At 39.8% G+C, this 19,158-nt stretch overlaps 1 protein-coding gene across 2 annotated transcripts in view; it reads left to right on the top strand.

The window, feature by feature from the left end:
• Positions 1 to 19,158, top strand: part of NTRK2 (neurotrophic receptor tyrosine kinase 2) — a 351,452-nt gene that overhangs the window by 78,926 nt on the left and 253,368 nt on the right. For both annotated transcript variants that reach the window (XM_058672627.1, XM_058672628.1), the window contains exons 10-12: positions 1,025 to 1,060; positions 3,967 to 4,067; positions 10,164 to 10,263. In XM_058672627.1, coding sequence (XP_058528610.1) covers positions 1,025 to 1,060; positions 3,967 to 4,067; positions 10,164 to 10,263 — 237 coding nt within the window. The remainder of the gene's footprint in view (positions 1 to 1,024; positions 1,061 to 3,966; positions 4,068 to 10,163; positions 10,264 to 19,158) is intronic.

The following is a 19,158-nucleotide window of genomic DNA, read 5'->3' as shown; positions in this document are numbered from 1 at the left end:
AGTGAAAAGAAAACTGAGGAAGCTTTATGGCTTACAAATTTCACTCTTTTTGCGGAGGGTAGAAGGGGAAATCCCTGAGCCTATGGAACTGTGTCACGAAAAAAAAGTTTTTTTCTTTTTGTTTTAATTTCACTATTTTACATGGCAAATGAGTGCTAAAAGGTATAAGAAAACTTAGGAAATAGCTTTGGAAACTCATTTGCAATCACTTTAATAAAACAACATTTAATTTTTATTTCCAACTAGGCTTTCATGGAGAGACCCAGTTATCTGTGATTGGAGAATGTTTTTGATACTAGTTCTTGTTGACACCGAATCATAAACACACACACACACACACACACACACAAATGTTTAAATGTTTTGGCAGGTATCATCATCTTGGTAACTAGAATCATCAAAAGTTAAGTTGGTGTACTTTTATTTACACTGCATTTATTTATAACCTCTTCTATGTAAATGGCTTCCATTGAGAAAGTACATGTTACTTTCCAGTGTTATGTTAAGACCAAAATGAATTGGCTTCGCTCTCTGGAATCTCTTTCTGTGGAAGGGCAGGTAGAGAGCAAAATTACACAGAAAAGTTTTTCCCTGAATACAAATGGCTTAGCTGCACACGGTTTGACAGTAACTACATCATCTGTAAAATCATGACACTGGTACTCACATTATCTGGCTTTGCAATAAAAATTCCAGAATTGCAACGGGAATGACCAGTACCATAGAAGTGGTACAGTTAGCTAAGTGGCAATAATCCATCGCTCGGTGAAGTTTTTTCAAAGTGATGTGTGGTTTCTTATTGCCTTTTGGTTTCCTTTTTGGAGCGATGAAACTTGGAGGACTGGGAAACAGAACAGAATTACCATGAAGCCAACCAGAAATTTCAGGTCTCACTGACCTGGTCTGTGAAGCAGTTTATTCAATGATAAACCTTCAATGTATGTTTAGCTTAGTTTTGTGCATTGGTTAGTAATTTTTAGAATGAATATTTAACAAGCCTTGTTTTGTGTTTTGCCCTTTTTAGATGCAAACCTGATGTATCCTGATGTAATTTACACAGGTAGCTATCATGTTTTCTCTGCTTTGTATTTTTTCAAAACGTTTATGTATAATGAAATAAATCAACTCAAAGAAGATCTCCAAGCTTAGTTAAATATATAATTTAAGTATTTTGTGAGCCTAATAATATTTCAGAAATCGTTCGGTATTGATGGCTGTTTTCCCTTGATATTTACAGTTCCTGTAAATAGAATTTTCTCTCCTGCTCTGTTCTTGGAACTAGTAAATCCATTCTGCTGTAACAGACATTTTGTTTCCATAATTAGGAACTAATTACCTGTGTAACAACCATGACTACCAAGAAAAAGAAAGTGTATCCATTTCTGGCTATGCCAGTAAACCCAGTTCAGAATTACCTTTCAAGGCTAGTGAGGAAGCTTGGCTCACATGCAGAACTCCCCGAGGTAGACTTCCATAAGACCAGTGGCTCAGCTGTGTTGTTGGGAACCCGAGTTCCTTTCCTCTCTGTATACCTCTGCCCACTGTGCTGCTCACGGAGGCCTAGCTTCCACTTGATTATGAGATGATGTCAGTGGATGAGTATGTGCGGTTCACACTGAGTACACAGGGAGGAGCATAGGAGGACGTCTCAGAGCAGGCCAACTCCCCCCGGGACCTCCATTCACTCTCTTAGTATGGCCTTCAAGACCCCTTTGGGTCCTGGTCCATTGGTGCCTTTGCTACTGAAAAGAGGAGTGAAATCACTCTTGGTTACCTGACCCACCTTGGAGTGGAGGTTAACTGCCCTGGTTCCTGAACAAGGAGTATGTGAAGAGGAGACAAGAGGCCTATTACATTAGATTTGCCTGAACAGTTCTCTCGTGTCTGCTGCTTTGACGAAACACAGTGTTACTTCAGCAGGTGTAAAAATCCATCTTTAAACTCTGGCAGACTACTTTCCTGATGGCAGGGCCACTGCTAAAGGAATGGCAGGCTTTCAAGAGTAAACTTGAAATGTAAGAACAATTGAAAATTACACAGATGAAAACATTGTATTCACATACTTACAGAGCAAAATATTTTACTCTTTCATGTTATATTTAGACATAGCTTTTTTCTATAAAGTTCCATGTTTGTTTGTTCACAGTATGTGTTTGTATTTAACCTGAGCTTATTTTGTCTGGAGAATTGCATCGTCTTTGTCTAATGATGCATGTTAGACCTTTTTTCTTTCAGGTTGTGGTTTGGCTGATTTTATGTACGTGATTTGTCTTTTTTTTTACTCTGTCCTGATATGCTTTAAAGAAAGACTATTTCAAAATGTGTCACAGAAAATTGTGATTTTTTTCTTTTTTACACTTTTAATGTAGTTTGAATTCCTTCCTGATCATTTCAAGGCCTTAAAAACTTTACTTTGCAATGTCCTCAGATTTCGTTTTGAAATTGTGGCCCAAAGCTGCTTTAAATAATTTAAATTTTGAATGAGTGATCGGCTATCATATAAAGAAGGAAAAATTAACAGATCTGTTAGTGTTATAAATTAGTAAGTCTTACGATATTCAAAATAAACGTGACAATGTGCTTTCTGGTATTACAAACAAAACAAAAGTAAGTTTTTTGTTTGTTTGTTTGTTTGCTACTTTTCATTCACCTTCAAAGCAACATTCTGTTAATGGAATTGTAGTGTGGCATGGTTCCTGTAAGGCCAGTGTGGTGATTTTACCTGCAGGAATCTAGCTGAGACCGGTATAATGAAGTAATCTTCTCAGGATGGAACTTATTGACACTGTATCTATTTAAAATCAAAATACAAACACTTATAAATGATATTGCTTGCAACAAATGTAGCAAGTGTTTTTGAATGTGAGATTACGAATAAAAGTTTTGAGTAAACACACAAAAATTCATTGACTTCCATCCTGAGCCATGGAAGTTGAAATTGATCCACAAGACAACAGCTGAGTCTTGAGATGGAGTAAAATGAGGGCATATCTTTAATCTTAAATATTATGTTGACCTACCTGTTGATAATTCTGAAATGGGTATGTTGGCAAGTTGGAATACCTCAAGTAAGTTCTGATGCTCCATCTTGGTGCTGGCAGTATAGGTTGTTAAACATGTATATTCACCACTCAGGTAGGATGCACTTGTCCTGACAGGATGTCTTCCAGTAGTTGCCTGGGCATCTGTCTGGGCTCTGCCACCTTTCTGCTGGAGGCATTGCACGCTTCATAAAATTTTTCTTAAGAGATTTATTTCATTTTTACTGGAAAGTCAGATATACAGAGAAAAGGAAAAATAGAGAGGAAGATTTTCAGTTCATTGATTCACTCCCCAAGTGACTGGTACGGATGGAGCTGAGCTGATCCAAAGCCAGGAGCTTCTTCTGGGTCTCAAACATGGGTGCAGGGTCCCAATGCCCTGGGTCATGCTTTTCTGCCTTCCTAGGCCACAAGCAGGGAGCTGGATGGGAAGTGGGACCGCTGGGATTAGAACCGGCATCCATGAGATCCTGGCACATGCAAGGCAAGGACTTCAGCCACTAGGCTACTGTGCTGGGCCCTCTTCATAAGCTTATTTAGGCTGATATCCTTCACCTGTGAATGAAAGATGCTCCCAGGGTTATCTGTGTATGACTCTGATGATGGGTGCCTTTTCATATTTATTTTAAATTCACCTTCAACAATGGGTTACATTCTAATGTACAATGAAAAAAATTCCAAGCCAAGTTTGGAATTTGACTAACAGCACAATAATGTAAAGACCTGCGTTGAAAAGATGTGGGCATCCAGGCACCCCACTATAGGAGGTTCAGCTCAGCTCATGCTCCTGCTTGGTCACACGGTCGTTGGTTTGAGATCTTTGTGATTTGTCTTGTGTCCTTCTGGATCATATTGTGGTCCCATGCTTCTTGGAAACCTGATGAGAACTTCATGTTTCTTGTCTTTTTCCTTTCTCCGATTTAAGATTATGGGACTGCAGCCAATGATATTGGGGACACCACAAACAGAAGTAGTGAAATCCCTCCCACAGGCATTATTGATGACACAGGTCGAGAACATCTTTCGGTAAGTGAGAGAAACAGGTGTTTTCTAGGTTGGTTGAAAGCATTTTGGATGTTGACATGTTGAAAGAATGCACCTGCTTCAATCTGACATTGTTGAATTCTTTTTGTATTATTTTGAGAGGCAGTTAGAAACATAAATTAAGCAAAGATTGATAGAGGAAGAGAGAATCACTCCCACCTGTTGGTTCACTTCTCAAATGGCCCATGATGGCAAGTATTGAGCTGAAGCAGAAGCCAGGCAGAAACTCAATCCAGATCTCACACGGAGATGTCAGGAACATAGCTGCTTAAGCCATCCACACTTCGTGCTAGAGTTTACATATTATCAGGAAGCTAGAGTCAGAAGCTGGGGCTGAAGGATGCAGGAATAGGGTCTTGTTGATGGACTCAGCATTTACCCTGGTGAATAGGGACCAGCTTATCACTTGTCTTGTGTAGTTTGCAGGCTAAGAATGGCTTTTACATTTTAAAGTAGTTTTTGTTCTTTTTTTTTTTTTTGGTAAAAAAAAAAATCTAAAGAATAATGTGTTACAGCACATTCAGTCTTATGCAGTTCAAATTTCAGTGTCCATACATGAAGTTTTATTGCGGATGTATGTATTTTCATTTAAAAGCAAAATCAGGACACGGATTTGTTTTCTCTTTATCTCTCTTTTTTTTTTGTTTGTTTGTTTTAGTTTACTGATTGACAAGTAAGTGGGTGTCTTCATGGAATCTAAAGTGATACTTTGGAACATATATATTATGAAATGATCAAATCTTAGTGACTGATTAGAGTTTCCATCACCTCAAATATTTATTGTCTCCTTGCAGTGAGAATACGAAAATTCCTGCCATTCTGCTGTTATGTACCGCATTGTTGTTGGCTATAACCATGGAGTTAGGCAGTGGGATACAAGAACTTCTTCCTCCTGTCTGGTTATGGCTTTGTCCCTAATGAACACTGTCTCCTTCTCCTGTTGTCTCAGTGCACTCCCCAGCCTTCTGGCCCCACCCCACTCCCCAGATTACTCCGAATCCTGCATGTTAGGCTTTTTAAGATTCCACACATAGTGAGATCATGAAGTGCTTATCCGTCTGTGACTGGCTTATTTCACCTTGCATTAAATCCTCTAGGTTTATCCTTGGTTGTCATAAATGAAAGAATCAGCATTTCCTGTTTTTTTTTCCCCCGAAACACCTAAATTTTTAAAAATTTATTCACTTTATTTGAAAGGCAGAGAGAGAAAGAGAGAGAAAAAGAGAGAGAAAAAAAGAGAAGAGAGAATCATTCATCAGCATTCCCCGAATATTTACAACAGGTAGGGCTAGGCCAGTCCACAACCAAGAGCTTGAAACTTCAACTGGATCTCCCATGTGGGTGGCAAGGGCCGAGTGTTTGAGCCATCACTCACTGCACCAAATGCCTGTGTTTACATAACTTTTTAAAAATTATAATTCTCAGTCTTTTTGATGCACCTGTAATGAAACGTCTATTAGAAAAGGCAAAGTCATTGTGGTGGCTTACAAGGTCTTCCATAATCTTGCCCTCACCATCCTCTCTGGCTTCTTCCTTGCACTCTTAGGGCTTCTCTCCTGTGTTTTCTGATTGGCTCCTGACTGCACCAGACTTGCTCTTTCTATTACTGTCTCCTGCCAGGCATGTGCCTCCTAATAGCCAGCGCTCTAGCTGTGCCCTCTTTCATTTCTTCTGAGCAGGGTCATTGTCTAGGGTTACCTTAGTTGCTTGTTTACATGTCTTGTCACCACCCCACCCTGCTCCAGACTCTAGTAAGATTTTCAGCACAGTAGTTCCTTCTTAATCTTTGTGGTTTTGTTTTCACAGTTTTTTTTTTCAGTTTCTGTTACTATGGCCAACTGTGATTTGCAAATATTAAGCGCAAAACTCTGGAAATAAGCAATTCATGGATTTTAATTGGACATCCATGTGAATTATGTGATGAAATCCCAAACTGCATGTTCTGCCCTCCTTTGGGTGTGAGTCATGCTTTTGTCCACTTTTGTCCACAGTGTATCCACATCTTATAAGCTACTCACTCATTAGGCACTTGGTAGCTCTTGTGGCCATCAAGTCTAGTCAACTGTCATATTATAGTGCAAATGCTTGGATGGCTCTTTAAGTTCCCCAAATCCCAAAATTTCACGATAGCTTATTGCTCTAGCTATTTTATTTTATATTATCAGTTACTGTTGCCAATTTATATAGTTTATCACTGGCAAATATGCATATGTATATATGCATATATATGTGTATACATATGCACACACACATATACAGGGTTTGCTACCATCTGTAGTTTCAGGAATCCACTGACAGTCTTGGAATGCTTCCCCTGTGGCTAAGAGGAGAGTGAGGCTCTATAGGTACCATGTGTTCCTTACTCCTGTGTCCCTAATGCCCTGAGAACATTGCCTGACACCTGGTAGATATTCAGAAAAACTTGCAGCTTGATTTATGGTGAGCACATAGAGAGGTTACAGAACACAGACTGGAACTGAGGTGATTGGTTAAGCTTTGGTAGACTGATAGAGACAGGTCATGTGTCCTTGACCCATGTCAAGAACAGTGGGGATAGGAGGATCGTCCACAAATGCAGGGCAGCTGCCCTCAGAATGTACATGCGCAGTATGGTAATCGCTGCAGGTGCGCCAGCACATACATTTCCATAGATGAATGTGCATGCTTCGCTCTGAAGGAGCAGGAGCGAATTACATAGCCAGTCAGCAGGAGGATAGTTGTGGCTTCCAGCCTTGTATTTTTTCAGATTTTATTCTCTTATCCTGCTGCCACTTAATATTTTTTTAGTTTGAAAAAGCCTGCACCCATGTATAAAAATTACTAAAGGTTTGGTTTTCTGTCTCTAAATCCAAATAAGTAACTTTTTTGTTTTCTTTTTCTAAATTCAAGTAAAAAATTCTAGTTGTCACATTTCAATAGCCTAAAGTATGTGTATAGCATGTTTTTCACTGAAAGACATAAATGCAGAAATTATCTTCGTTGACGGTCTGGGCACAATTCTACCTGTGGCTGTAAAACTCTGCAAGGATGTTTTGCAGGATTTAAATAAAGCGTTAGTAATGTGTGGGTCATACATTGGATTCATATACAGTCTCTAATCACAGGGAGGATTATTTAGTTGGAAGAGTAGGGGAGCTAGAAACATGGCTCAGAAACTAAAGGTGTTGCAGGAACATCTGGAAAACAGCCTCAAACACTGGCTTTCTGGCCAACAGGTGTTCCTCAGATTGGATTCATGAGAAAGGAGAGATCTCTTGTGCTCCAGCCTAAGATCGTAACATCAGATGAAAAGCTACCACTCAACCAAACAATCAGACCCATTGTGCTTACAAAGCATTTGCCCAGTATAGGAAACTATCTTCCTTAAGCAGTCCATTTTGAGGATGTGATTTGCTTGATTGTTATTTAACAAACATTTAAAAAGTTGAATGTTTGTTTATTTTCATTTGCTTGAAGAGAGAAAGAAAGAGGGAGAGACTACGACTCCCCATGGACTAGAGCAGCGTGAAGCTGGAGGAACCTGAAACTCATCCAGGTCTCCCAAGTGGGTGGCAGACACTCACGTGCTTGAACCTCCCTCTCTCCCAGGATACTCTAACAGGAAGCTGAATCAGAAGTAGAGTAACGTTTGTACTCAAACTGGAAGTCTGACCTGGGATGTGGGTGCCCCAAGCAATGGCTTAACCCTTTGTGTTACAACACCTGCCTAAAGGCTGTAGGTTTAGAATGACTTCAGTTTGTTTGTTTTCAGGTTGTTAGCTGCTCAGTGCAGTGCAGCCCCTTTTCCATTTCCAGATAGTAAAAACAGAGCAGGCATTATTGTGCAATGAGAAAATGGAAAGTGGACGGTCTTTTATTGTCTTCCAGCTAGTGAAGACAGAATTCTGTGAACATCAGAACCTAGAGCTCCTGGGTCTAGTCCTGTTAAAGACTTTCCAAAGTAGGTGAAAGGTGGTGCTGGGGGCTCAGGGAAGATCATCCTGCAAGCCTTCTCCATCCCAGTTTTCTTACCTAGAAAATGGAATTTGAACTTGTTCATTTAGGCAGTTGCCCGTTCCTGTGGAAGTCCTGGATTTAATAATAAATAAATAAATAAATAAATAAAATTTGTGTATTTAGTTAAGAGAAACTTAAACCAAAATATTATGATCTCTTTTTCATAAAATTATTTAGAAACAAAGACTTTTAGAAAAACATACCAAATTGAGGGCCCAGCAGCGTGGCCTAGCGGCTAAAGTCCTCGCTTTGAAAGCCCCGGGATCCCATATGGGTGCCGGTTCTAATCCCAGCAGCTCCATTTCCCATCCAGTTCCCTGCTTGTGGCCTGGGAAAGCAGTCGAGGACGGCCCAATGCATTGGGACCCTGCACCCACGTGGGAGACCCGGAAGAGGTTCCAGGTTCCCGGCTTCGGATTGGCACAGCACCGGCTGTTGCGGCTCACTTGGGGAGCGAATCATCAGACGGAAGATCTTCCTCTCTGTCTCTCCTCCTCTGTGTATATCTGGCTGTAATAAAATGAATAAATTAAAAAAAAAAAAAAGAAAAAGAAAAACATGCCAAATTGGGAAATTTGAGGGAAATGGTTTTGATTAGATCAAGCTTGACCATAATTAGCCTCACAGAAATTGCTACGATTCTGTGTGTATAAAGCTACAGAAACAGAGGAAAGGCTCAAATCGTATATTTGCAGAGAATTTTTCTAGTGGAGCTACAGGGGGCCAAAGCCCAGGGGAAGTGTGTTTCTAGACCACTTTCTGGCATTTTCTGTGCTTTGTAACTGACTTGATGCCGTCTTCATGTGATGTTCAGAAGTGGTGGAAGGCTTGGACATGTGCTAATGTTTTCTTGCTGTCCTGTCTCCTGCTCTGGAGAGACAGTGCACTGGGTAACTCACTGGTTTTATATTTGTGTTCAGCTTCTGAACTTGCAGATCAGGGATCTAACATAAGCAGTTAAGCTGCTGCTTGGGACTAGCTTTTCTTAAGGAAGTGCCCAATTTTGAGTCCTGTCTTCACCTTACTTCCAGTTGCTGCTGATACATAGCCTGGGAGGTAGCAGGTGGTAGCTCAAGTGGTCGGGTCCCTTTCACCCTCATGGGAAGCCTGTATTGAATTCCTTTGGGGTACAAATCTGCAAATGAGAGAACAATCTTTCTCTTCTTCTGCCTTGCAAAAAACAAGACAAAACAAAACAACAACAACAAAAACAACAATTCTTTAAAGGGATGATTGTTTCATTTTTTTCTTAAATCTTAGTTGCATTTTCATTATTATCACCATGGTTAATGGGCTAACAGTGATTTATTATCTATTTTTGTGTGCGGTGTTCTAAGCTCATTATCTGTGTTAGCTCATTACAGTTTTAGCAGACTTGCTACATAGGATTAATTCTATTTTTCATGTTAGGCACAAGACTTACGAGATGCAGAGAGGTTAAGTAATTCTGACACTGTACAGCTAAGAAGTGGCAAATTGACATTTTGTTCTCGGGATGGACTAGTGTTCCTAGTCTCCACTCTGCAGTGCCTGGCAGTGTGAGATGGAGATACAAGAGGAAAAGCTTTGTGGCAGCAGCCCCCACCCCACCAAGTCATAGTGGCTTCAAACAGCAAAGGCTTCTGTCCTGCGTGTCATGACTGATACCTTTGCTCAGCCATCTTCTTCTGGCAGTAGGATGACAAAGCAGCCACATTTTGCTAAGTTAGCATTTTCCATGGCAGGGAGGCCAAGAGGTTTAGAACAAGGTGGAGGAGAGTTTATCAGTGTTGCCTTTCCTTGGTCACGGAAAGAAGTTTAACAGCATCGTTGGCCCGCATCTCCTCAGTGCTGGTAGTACCCGAGCAGTGGATGTGACAGCCCGGAAGTGCTGAATGTCCCCAGAGAGGCATTACCATTCCTTATTGAGAATGGCTGCTTTTGACCTAGATCTCAGACGTAGGGTTGTTGAGGACTGAGTGAACTGACCTGTAAAAAGATCTTAGAGGAGCAAGTAGTAAGCATTTGGTAAATATTAGCTGTCATCATCATCAACATTCTCTGAACAGAGGGAACTGATACTGCTGTCTCTTTCTCCCCCAGGTCTATGCTGTGGTGGTAATTGCATCTGTGGTAGGATTTTGTCTGGTGGTAATGCTGTTTCTGCTTAAGTTGGCAAGACACTCCAAGTTTGGCATGAAAGGTAAGAAGGGTTGTATTTTTACTTCTTATTTGAAATCATTTTCGGCTCATGACTAATGCTAATTACCACTAACGAAGGAAGTAGCTGGGCTTTAAGGCTGAAGAAAAGTAGCAAGAAGGATATGATACTGTGCATGAAGAAAGAGAATAATGTCAATTACTTAGCACTGCCCACTTTTCCATGAGGACAGTTGTTCCAAAGACATGGAACTGGTTCTAGAGTACCCAGTGACTAACAGCGATGCAGGCCAAGAGACAGGGCTGTGTTTTCTCTTTTGATTCAGAAAAGTCAGCAAAAAAACAGCTGTTATAGGGTAGCAGGTGTATTTTGTGCTGTGCATTTTGAGTTCCCAATCTTCAGCTGTATGCTTTTAGTGTTGCTACTGTTTTTTCATGTTCTCATCTTTTGAAATTTAAGTAGCAGAGCTGGTAAGCAAAATAAGAATAGATATTGGTGGTCTGTTGACATTTATGTTAATGGATAACTTTTTGCTAAGGTGGAAAGATTCTCAATGCTGGATTTAAACTTAGGGGCCAAGAATAGAACATTGTGGGTTTTTTGTTTGTTGTTTTAGAGGAGATATTTGGATCAATGTTCTTGTCTAAGAAGCGAGAAGCTTCACTGAATGAGAGGCAGTTGCAGCTAAGTTGGAACATTATGCTTTAACAAATAAGTTATTGCCATGTTTTGTGTAGGCTATTCTAAATGTGAAAGTGGGAAAATTGGGAGAATTGGTGGTGACATAGTTGTATCAGAGAGCAACTCTAGCATTTTTCTTTCTTTTAAAATCTCTGGAATCTGTTAGAATTACTGTTAATGTTGCTTGCTTACTTGACAGAGAATATATCAACAGCAGTAAGTTGCTCAGCATATATTCAAGCATGGGATAGATCAGAACTGTTTATGGGACAAAAAATACTACACAGAGGAGTAGTGGTCAACTGAGACTTAGGAAAAAGAAATTCTGAAAATACTCTCAGCCTTGCTTTGAGCCACCTGTTCCTTAATAAGCCTTTAGGAGGGGAAATGATCTGTCCTTCCCCAATAATTAGCTAGGTTTTGAAAGAACAAATGCAGTTTAATGATTTTGATTCATCTGTCTTGATGGCTGTCTGACTGGATCCCTGTGAAACTTCCAGTTTTGGATTGAGTAGATCTGCATGAACCCAAGAACAGGCACAATTTCTATTTTCCCGACGGTGCCGGTGCTGTGGTGACCCAAGTGTTCTTGGAGAATTAGTGTCCCATGTGGAACACCCGGGCTACCTGGTTTCCTTCTGAGTATGACATCATAAACAAACTCATCCATGGCTTGACCCAGATATTTCCAGATCTTACTGTCTTAGTGGACATCCAGGCTTGGTCTCGGCTGCTGCACTCTGCGTGGTGTCTGCCTTCCATGACATTCTGCTTCTCTTGATATTCACAAGTCCATTTTTTTCTTAGAGGCATGGGAGTGGTGTGTCTACAAGCAGAGAGTTTGGCAGACAGTACCAGATTCTACTAGTGGGTTACCCTTTTATTTCAGGGGCTCCTTAGAGATAGGACATGTTGAGGGGGGCTCAGTAAAAGTTTTGGGGTTCTTTGAAACAAAAGTGGGGCATTCTGTTTCCACTCTTGGCCTAGGAAGTCAATGAATGTCTACCTATGTACTGTCTGCAAGTATAACTGTAGAAGAAGAAAAGGTGTCCACCTGCTGGCTGTAGTACAACGATGAAGGAAGAAGGTGGTGGATCTTGTGGTACACAAACTGAATGAAGCCCCCTTATATTGCATGTTGAGAGCCCAGCACGAAGGCTGGAATGGTATTTTTATTTGGATGATTTAAAATGACGTGACTAAAGCACCTAAGCTGACTGAGTGTCCTTAATAGATTGTGAGAAGGAGCTTGTTGAGCCTTGTCACAGGACCAGCAGCCGACTCTCTACAACAATAACTCTCATACTGTGTATTTTGCACCCTTGTTTGAAAACATAAATAAAGTAGTTCTTAGGAATTTTGTCTCAGAGGCTCACATTCTTGTTCAGAACATCCTATTTTCCTATTTTTAGCTGCACATTCATCTGTGCTGTGATATGATCAAAATGGGCCTGATCTGAGGTTATTGTTTCACAAGTCAGATGCTGAATTGATTCTCTCTGGAGATCTAGAAAAATTAAGATGTGTCACATGCATCAAGTGCAAATGAAACTGCATCAGAAGTGGTGTTTAAAAAATAATGCAAGTGAAAGTATTTCAAATACTGTTAGAGCTGAGACTCCCAATGACATTCTCATGTCTGGAACAGAGAATGATGTGTAGAAAACACTACTATACACTCTGGCAGTTGTGTTTTCTGAGCTGAAATACGCTGAACTATGCCTGAATCTACCTGTGAGAGGCCAGGGATTGAGGTGCAGAGAAATTATTGCAGATTATGGCTTGTTCAAAATATGCATCTTGAGGGAGTTTGTTCCTCCACACCTAATACCTGATTCTGGAGACAGATTAGGAGAGAAGGAGAGCTGCCAGCCTACCCTTAGGCTTGCTTAGTGTTTTTTGTTCTTTCACTGATTTTACTCAGTTTGTATCAAGTGTCTGCTGTTTGAATCTGTGATAGAAACTTTGAGATGACAGCTATTGTTTAATGCTGTAGATTTGAAGTGCTGAGGTCTATACAAAAGATCACACTTCAGTTAAGTGCAAGACAAATTAAGTTAAAATGATTGAGGGCATTGTTTCCCTGGGCAGGTGGTCACATTCCAAACTCATGAGTTAAACCTAGGTTTGAGAACACAGGTGGTAAACTTGGTCTACAGGACTGTACATGTCATTTAGCCAACCCCTTCTGTTCTGTCATTTTCCTCTAAACTGAAGGCTGATGGTACAATTCAAAACAGGTGTAATTCTTCATGTTGTTCTTATTCATCTTTACTTACCCAGTGTCTGATTCTGGTAGCACTATTATGTAGGGGGAATGAATAACCTGTGACTAACTAAATAGGTACTTCTTCGATCTGCTTTTGAATGCTGTAGCAAAATGTCTGAGGCTGGCTACTTCACAAAGCAAAGAGATTTATTTGGCTCACGTTTTGGTGGTTGAGGCTGCAGTCATCATGATGCTAGTGTACTTACTGTGTCATGACATGGTAGAGAAACAGAGAAGGCCTTGGGTACATGCAAAAGGGGCCATTGTGCAGGTTGACCTCTTCTTATAACAACCTGCTTGGTTGAGCACTAATGTAGCCCTGTCAGGCTTGATTCACTCCTGTGAGACACATCAGTCATTCAGCAAGTTAGAAACCCATGAGCTACCCCTGGTCCACTAGATTGCACTTCATAAAGATCTCAACAATTCCATACCCTGGGCTAAAGTTTTAGTACATTAACCTTTGTGGGAAAAACCATACCCAAATAATAGCAGAACACAGAGACTTTCCTAAGTTCCCAAAGGGTACATGCTCCCATTTTTAACAGATTATTATAGGTTTTGCTTATTGCTATGTAGGTTTCACATTTTTAATTCTGAGGATTTATTTAGTTATTTGACGTGACAGCGAGAGACACGCATGTACACACACACACACACACACACACATAGTCTTCTGTCTGTTGATTCACTCCCAAATTCCTGCAACAGCTGATGCTGGACAAGGCTGAAGCCAGGATCTAGGAACTCCATCCAGGTCTCCCTATGGAAGGCAAGGGCCCAAACTGCTACCATTATCTGCTGTTTTCTCAGAAGTGCGAGCAGGGAGCCAGATCAGAAGCAGAGCAGTCAGGATTCAAATGTGCACTTGGAGGTCGGATGCTGGTGACAACTTCCTGAACTTCAGCACTGGCCCCCTCAAGTTGTTTTAAACAAATGCTGTTGCTTAAATATGGAGGATTTGCTTTGGCTTTTCATTTTGCTTATGAGCATCTTCAGTCTGCCCCACCACCTTCAAACCTACAGCTTTGGAAGATTTTTTTTAAAATTTATTCATTAATTACATTGTATTATGTGACACAGTTTCATAGGTACTGGGATTCTCCCCATCCCTCCCCAAACCCTCCCCCCATGGTGGATTCCTCCACCTTTTTGCATAACCACAGTTCAAGTTCAGTTGAGATTCCCTCATTGCAAGCATATACCAAACATAGAGTCCAGCATCTTATTGTCCAGCCAAGTTCAATGGCTTCTTAGGTATACCCTCTCTGGTTTGAAGACAGAGTCAGCAGAGTATCATACCGATCAATTAAAAGCTCCAACATACCATCAGCAAAAATTTACATCATTATGGAATTAATTGACATAGTAATGAGTACCCAATATGTTAAAAATCAATGTGAGTTCTTAACCACATTCTGTGACCACCTCATTGACATTTCAATTTTAGTTTATACACAACATATAACATACATAACGTAACATGTTATACATAACAGGAAGATGTTCTTTTGTTCATCTCAGAAACCAGCAAAGGTGTCAGATGGTGGCTCAGATCTTGCTGTTATCCTAGAAGGGTTCTTCCAGTGTTGCTTGATCTGGTTTAAGCTTCTGATTACTACTGTCTGGTAGGCTGTTGGCTCTGTCTCAATGAAGATGTCAAGAGGTAGAATCTTTTTTTAACTGTTTTTCATAGTTTGGTTTCATAGGAACGGGGATTTCTTTCTGCCCTCACCTCCCCATCACACTCTCCACTGTTCCCTCCCCCCCACCTCATATTATTATAATAGTATAGTATCCAGTAACAATCACAAGTCCAACATTCAGCTGTTTAGTGTACCAAGACATTGCAGATATAGACAAAGTAGACAGTCTAGCATCCTATTGTCAAGGTAGATTTAACAGTTTCATTGGGAGTTTTCCTTGTATTCAGGAGTAGAAATGCATACTGCAATATATCTTTACTTCCTGGTATGCTAGTCTCCATAATACAGTTCAATTATGAAAATAGATGTTTATATATGTGTACCTATATATCTGTTGATCTTGTATTTTGCACGAAGATTGTCTTATATCAGAGAGAACATATGATATTTGTCCTTTGGAATTGGCTTATTTCACTGAGCATAATGCTCTTTAATTGGAACATTTTGTTGCAAATGGTAGATTTTCATTCTCTTTGATGGTTGACTAGCATTCCATGGAGTAGGTATACCACAGTTTCCTTATCTATTCCTCTTTCAATAAGCATCTGAGTTGTTTCCACTTTGCTATTTTGGATTATGCTGCTGTAATTATAGGGTTGCAGGTCAACTTATTCATATGCAGATTTCACTTCATTTGGATATATTCCCAGGAGTAGGATAGCTGGATCATGGTAGATCAAGTTTCAGTTGTCTTAGAATTCTCCATACTGACTTTCATAGTGGCTATAATAGCCTACAGTCCTGCCAACAATGAAGTAACATACCTTTCTCTCTGCTTCACACCAGCAGGTGTTAGTAGATTTCCAAATGTGGGCTAATCTCACTGGAGTTAGGTGGAACCTCAGTGTGGCTTTTTTTGTTCATTTGTTTGTTTGTTTTATATTTCCTCGACAGCTAGGAAGCCTGGTCATTTTTTCATATGTTTGTTAGTCATTTGAATTTTTTCTTTTGGAAAGTGTCTGCTCATTTTTTTGGCCCTTTTCTTCATAGGGTTGCTTGTTTTGCTGTTGTTGAGTTTCTGAAGCTCTTTATAAATCCTGGATGTTAGTCCCCTATTGGTTGTGTGGCTTGCAAAATTTTTTCCCCATTCTGTTGATTGCTTCTTCATTCTGTTGATCGTTTTCTTTGTGGTACAGAAGCTTTTTAGCTTGATGTAGTCCAATTTGTTTGTTTTGACTTTGACTACCTCTGCTTTTGGCGACTTTTCTAAGAAGTCTTTACCAATGCCAGTGTCTTGTAGAATGTTTCCTACCCCAATTCATTTTGCTGTGTTCATGTCTGTACCTTATAGTGCCCTATGACTTTTTGGTTGAATATTTATTTAGCATACTTGCAGAAACCCTGAATAAGGCTCTCCAGCTCTTGGCTGTCTGTGTAGAGATTCTTCATCTGTGGTTTCATATGGAAGCATAGCATTATAATTAATGTATCTAAATATGTATTTGTATTGATACCCCTATACTTAAGTATAATTTTATCGTCTCCCTGCTTAAGTATTTTAATCTTACTTTTCACTGAAATAGAGCTCAAAGAATTTTCCAGAGCAGCTTTGCTTACCATTCCTTTGAATGCTCCCACTTGTGCTGTAACCAAGTCTTGTGTTTAGTTCCCATGTTGCTTCCTGACTCTCTCTGCTCACTGAAGATGGAGAAGTTCATGTGAAGTGGAGATGGAACATCTACAGGCACAGGGAGGATTCGGGTCTTCCGAGTCCTCCTTGTTGGCAGCCTGGCCTGGGGCACCAATGGTGCACAGCATTGCAAACAAAGCAAACAGGCCAACAAGGAGCAGGGGGCTTGGCAACTGTTGTGCTGTTGTGCTGGAGCACGGTGTTCCTAGCGCTTCCTGATGCAAGTGCATGCATGATATTTGTTCTCTGAGGATGGACATATCCTTTGTCTTTGTAATGTAAGGCGTTTAATGACCCTAAGAAGTTCCTGTAGGATGAACTGGAAGAGGAAACCCCTTTTTGTCTTATTCTGTGTTGATATCCTGCAGATGTCCTCTGCAGTCTCTCATATCAGGAAAATAAACTCCACTGTACACATGCTTTCCTGATATCTGAGCTATAGAGTTTTCCCCTTATTTAAGGTCAACAATCTACACTACCAGGGGATGAAGAATCAGGGTTTCTTAACTCTAAAGTCAAGGTTCCAACTCTAAGTTGTTGTTCTTATACTTGATTTTATAAATTTCTTTTAACAGCAACCCCAAAATGTGTATGTGTGTGTGTTTTAAATGTAGTGGGGCCAAAGCAAAAAAGGTGGAAGCTTAAAGTCTTTTGTATGAACTGAAAACAGTTCTGGAAAGTTTAGGAGGTTGTGTTTAACAAATATTTGGATCAACTTTTAAAAGAGGGAAGTATGTGACTAAAAGCAAGAGACACAGTTGTAAAAACATCTGTGAGGACAAACTCTTTCTTATACCCTGCCCCAAATTTCCTTGGAAAAAAAAACATTAAAAAAAATCATGACAATCAGAAGTACATACATTGTTGTTTTCAAACATTTCAATAGTGTAGAAGTACATAAACTTAGAAGCAAGAGTTCAATGGCACCTTGTTTCGTTACCATTTTCACTCCCAGAGAGAAGTGTTTTGGCCACCCAGGCTGCCTATGTTATGTAAGTGATCATATGTATAGTTTCATTTTTGGTTATATAAAGGAGCTATAATGCCAGTTTCATTCTGCGTATTCTTAAAGGTTAAACAGGTTGCCTAGTTTGGTGCTCAGGAGTCTCCTGCATTTTGTTTAATAGTATTTCCAAGTAGACTGAAACCAAGCTCTAACCTTGAAAAGCTGTGTGAGCAAGTAACTCACCCACACTTGCTTTGTTATAAGAGGACTTTGAATATTGAATGAAAAGAATCAGTTCATTTTGATGCAAAAATGTTTGAAATCCACACACAGTCTTCTCCAAACCTATTGGAGACACTTGATATTTCGATCTGTAATGGAACAGTAATCATGCCTGCCCCACAGAATTTTTGTGAAGTAAGACTGAGATTATATTTATGAAGCACTTGGGAATGCTCCTGCCATTCAGTAAGTGCTATGCTTGAATTTTCTGCTGTAATTATGATCATTGGTGAGCTAGATTTTTTCTTTTAATGGATGTCTAAGTGTTTACTAGGTTTTCACAAAGTTATTTCATATAATGTTTCTATATGAAGATAGATAATTGGATGTGGATTTCTGAGAGAAAGGTGTTTATATATTCATGTTGAGTGATGGGCTTTGTATAAATACTCTTCCAGATTACTTACACACTGGCAACTTTTGGAAACACCTTTTTATTTATTAGTCTTACCCACATCAGATTTGTCAGTTTGAATTAAAATATTTTTACTACTAGTAAAGTTAAGTGCACATATAATGGAATAAGGAATGTTTGTTTTTGATCAGTAGGTGTACTTAGTAAGCATCTATTAAATATCTTGATTTTTTGTTGATTATGTGAAGGGACTTCCAATAGTTTGTAGAATATGTAGTTGAAAGATATTGTAGTGATAAAGGAGAAAACAGTGGGAAGAAGGGTAGTTAGGGAGGGTGGAGAGGGACATCCCTGAACCTATAGAACTGCATGAAAAATGGAAAAAATATCTAAGTTTATTTCAGTGCCAAAACATTTGAAATCCATGTGTAATTATTTCATAATAGGCATTTTCATCTAACTTTCTGAGGTATTAACCACAAAGTAGTGGCAGGGAACATGTATTTCCTCAGGTACATTCAAAAAGTGTCCTGACATAGTTCCAAATAGAGCGCCTTTGCTATCTTAGCACCCTTGATAGAGAACAAAACTTGATGACACCAATCAAATCCTTGGAAATCTAAAAGACATTCCATTGCAAAGGCTACGTACTGTCTGTACAACTCTTGGTAGGCCTTGCAAATGAGCCTAACTCTTTCTGCTTTTTAATGTCTTTTTCAGTTGACACATAGGAACTGTACATATTTATAGGGTATAGTGTGATGTTTCAGTATGTGTATACCATGAATAATGATCAGAACAAGAAAACTGGCATATCCACCACCCCTGATGTTTACCAGTCATTTGTGTTGGAAACTCAGAGTCCTATCGACTAGCTGTTTTAAAATGCAGAATCAATTATTGTCAACTCTAGTTGTCCTGTGCTGTACGACATGAGAAGTTATTCCTGCTACCAACTGTGCCCATTTACCACTCTCTCTCATTCTCCTTCCCCCTCCACCTTGCTAGACTAGGTTAAACCAGGCTTTGCTTTCTGCTTCTGTGAGATCAACTTGGGATTGTGTGGCA

The sequence above is a fragment of the Ochotona princeps genome, chromosome 14, assembly GCF_030435755.1.
Source record: "Ochotona princeps isolate mOchPri1 chromosome 14, mOchPri1.hap1, whole genome shotgun sequence".
NCBI lineage: Eukaryota > Metazoa > Chordata > Mammalia > Lagomorpha > Ochotonidae > Ochotona > Ochotona princeps.
This window is presented reverse-complemented; position numbering and strand designations above follow the sequence as displayed.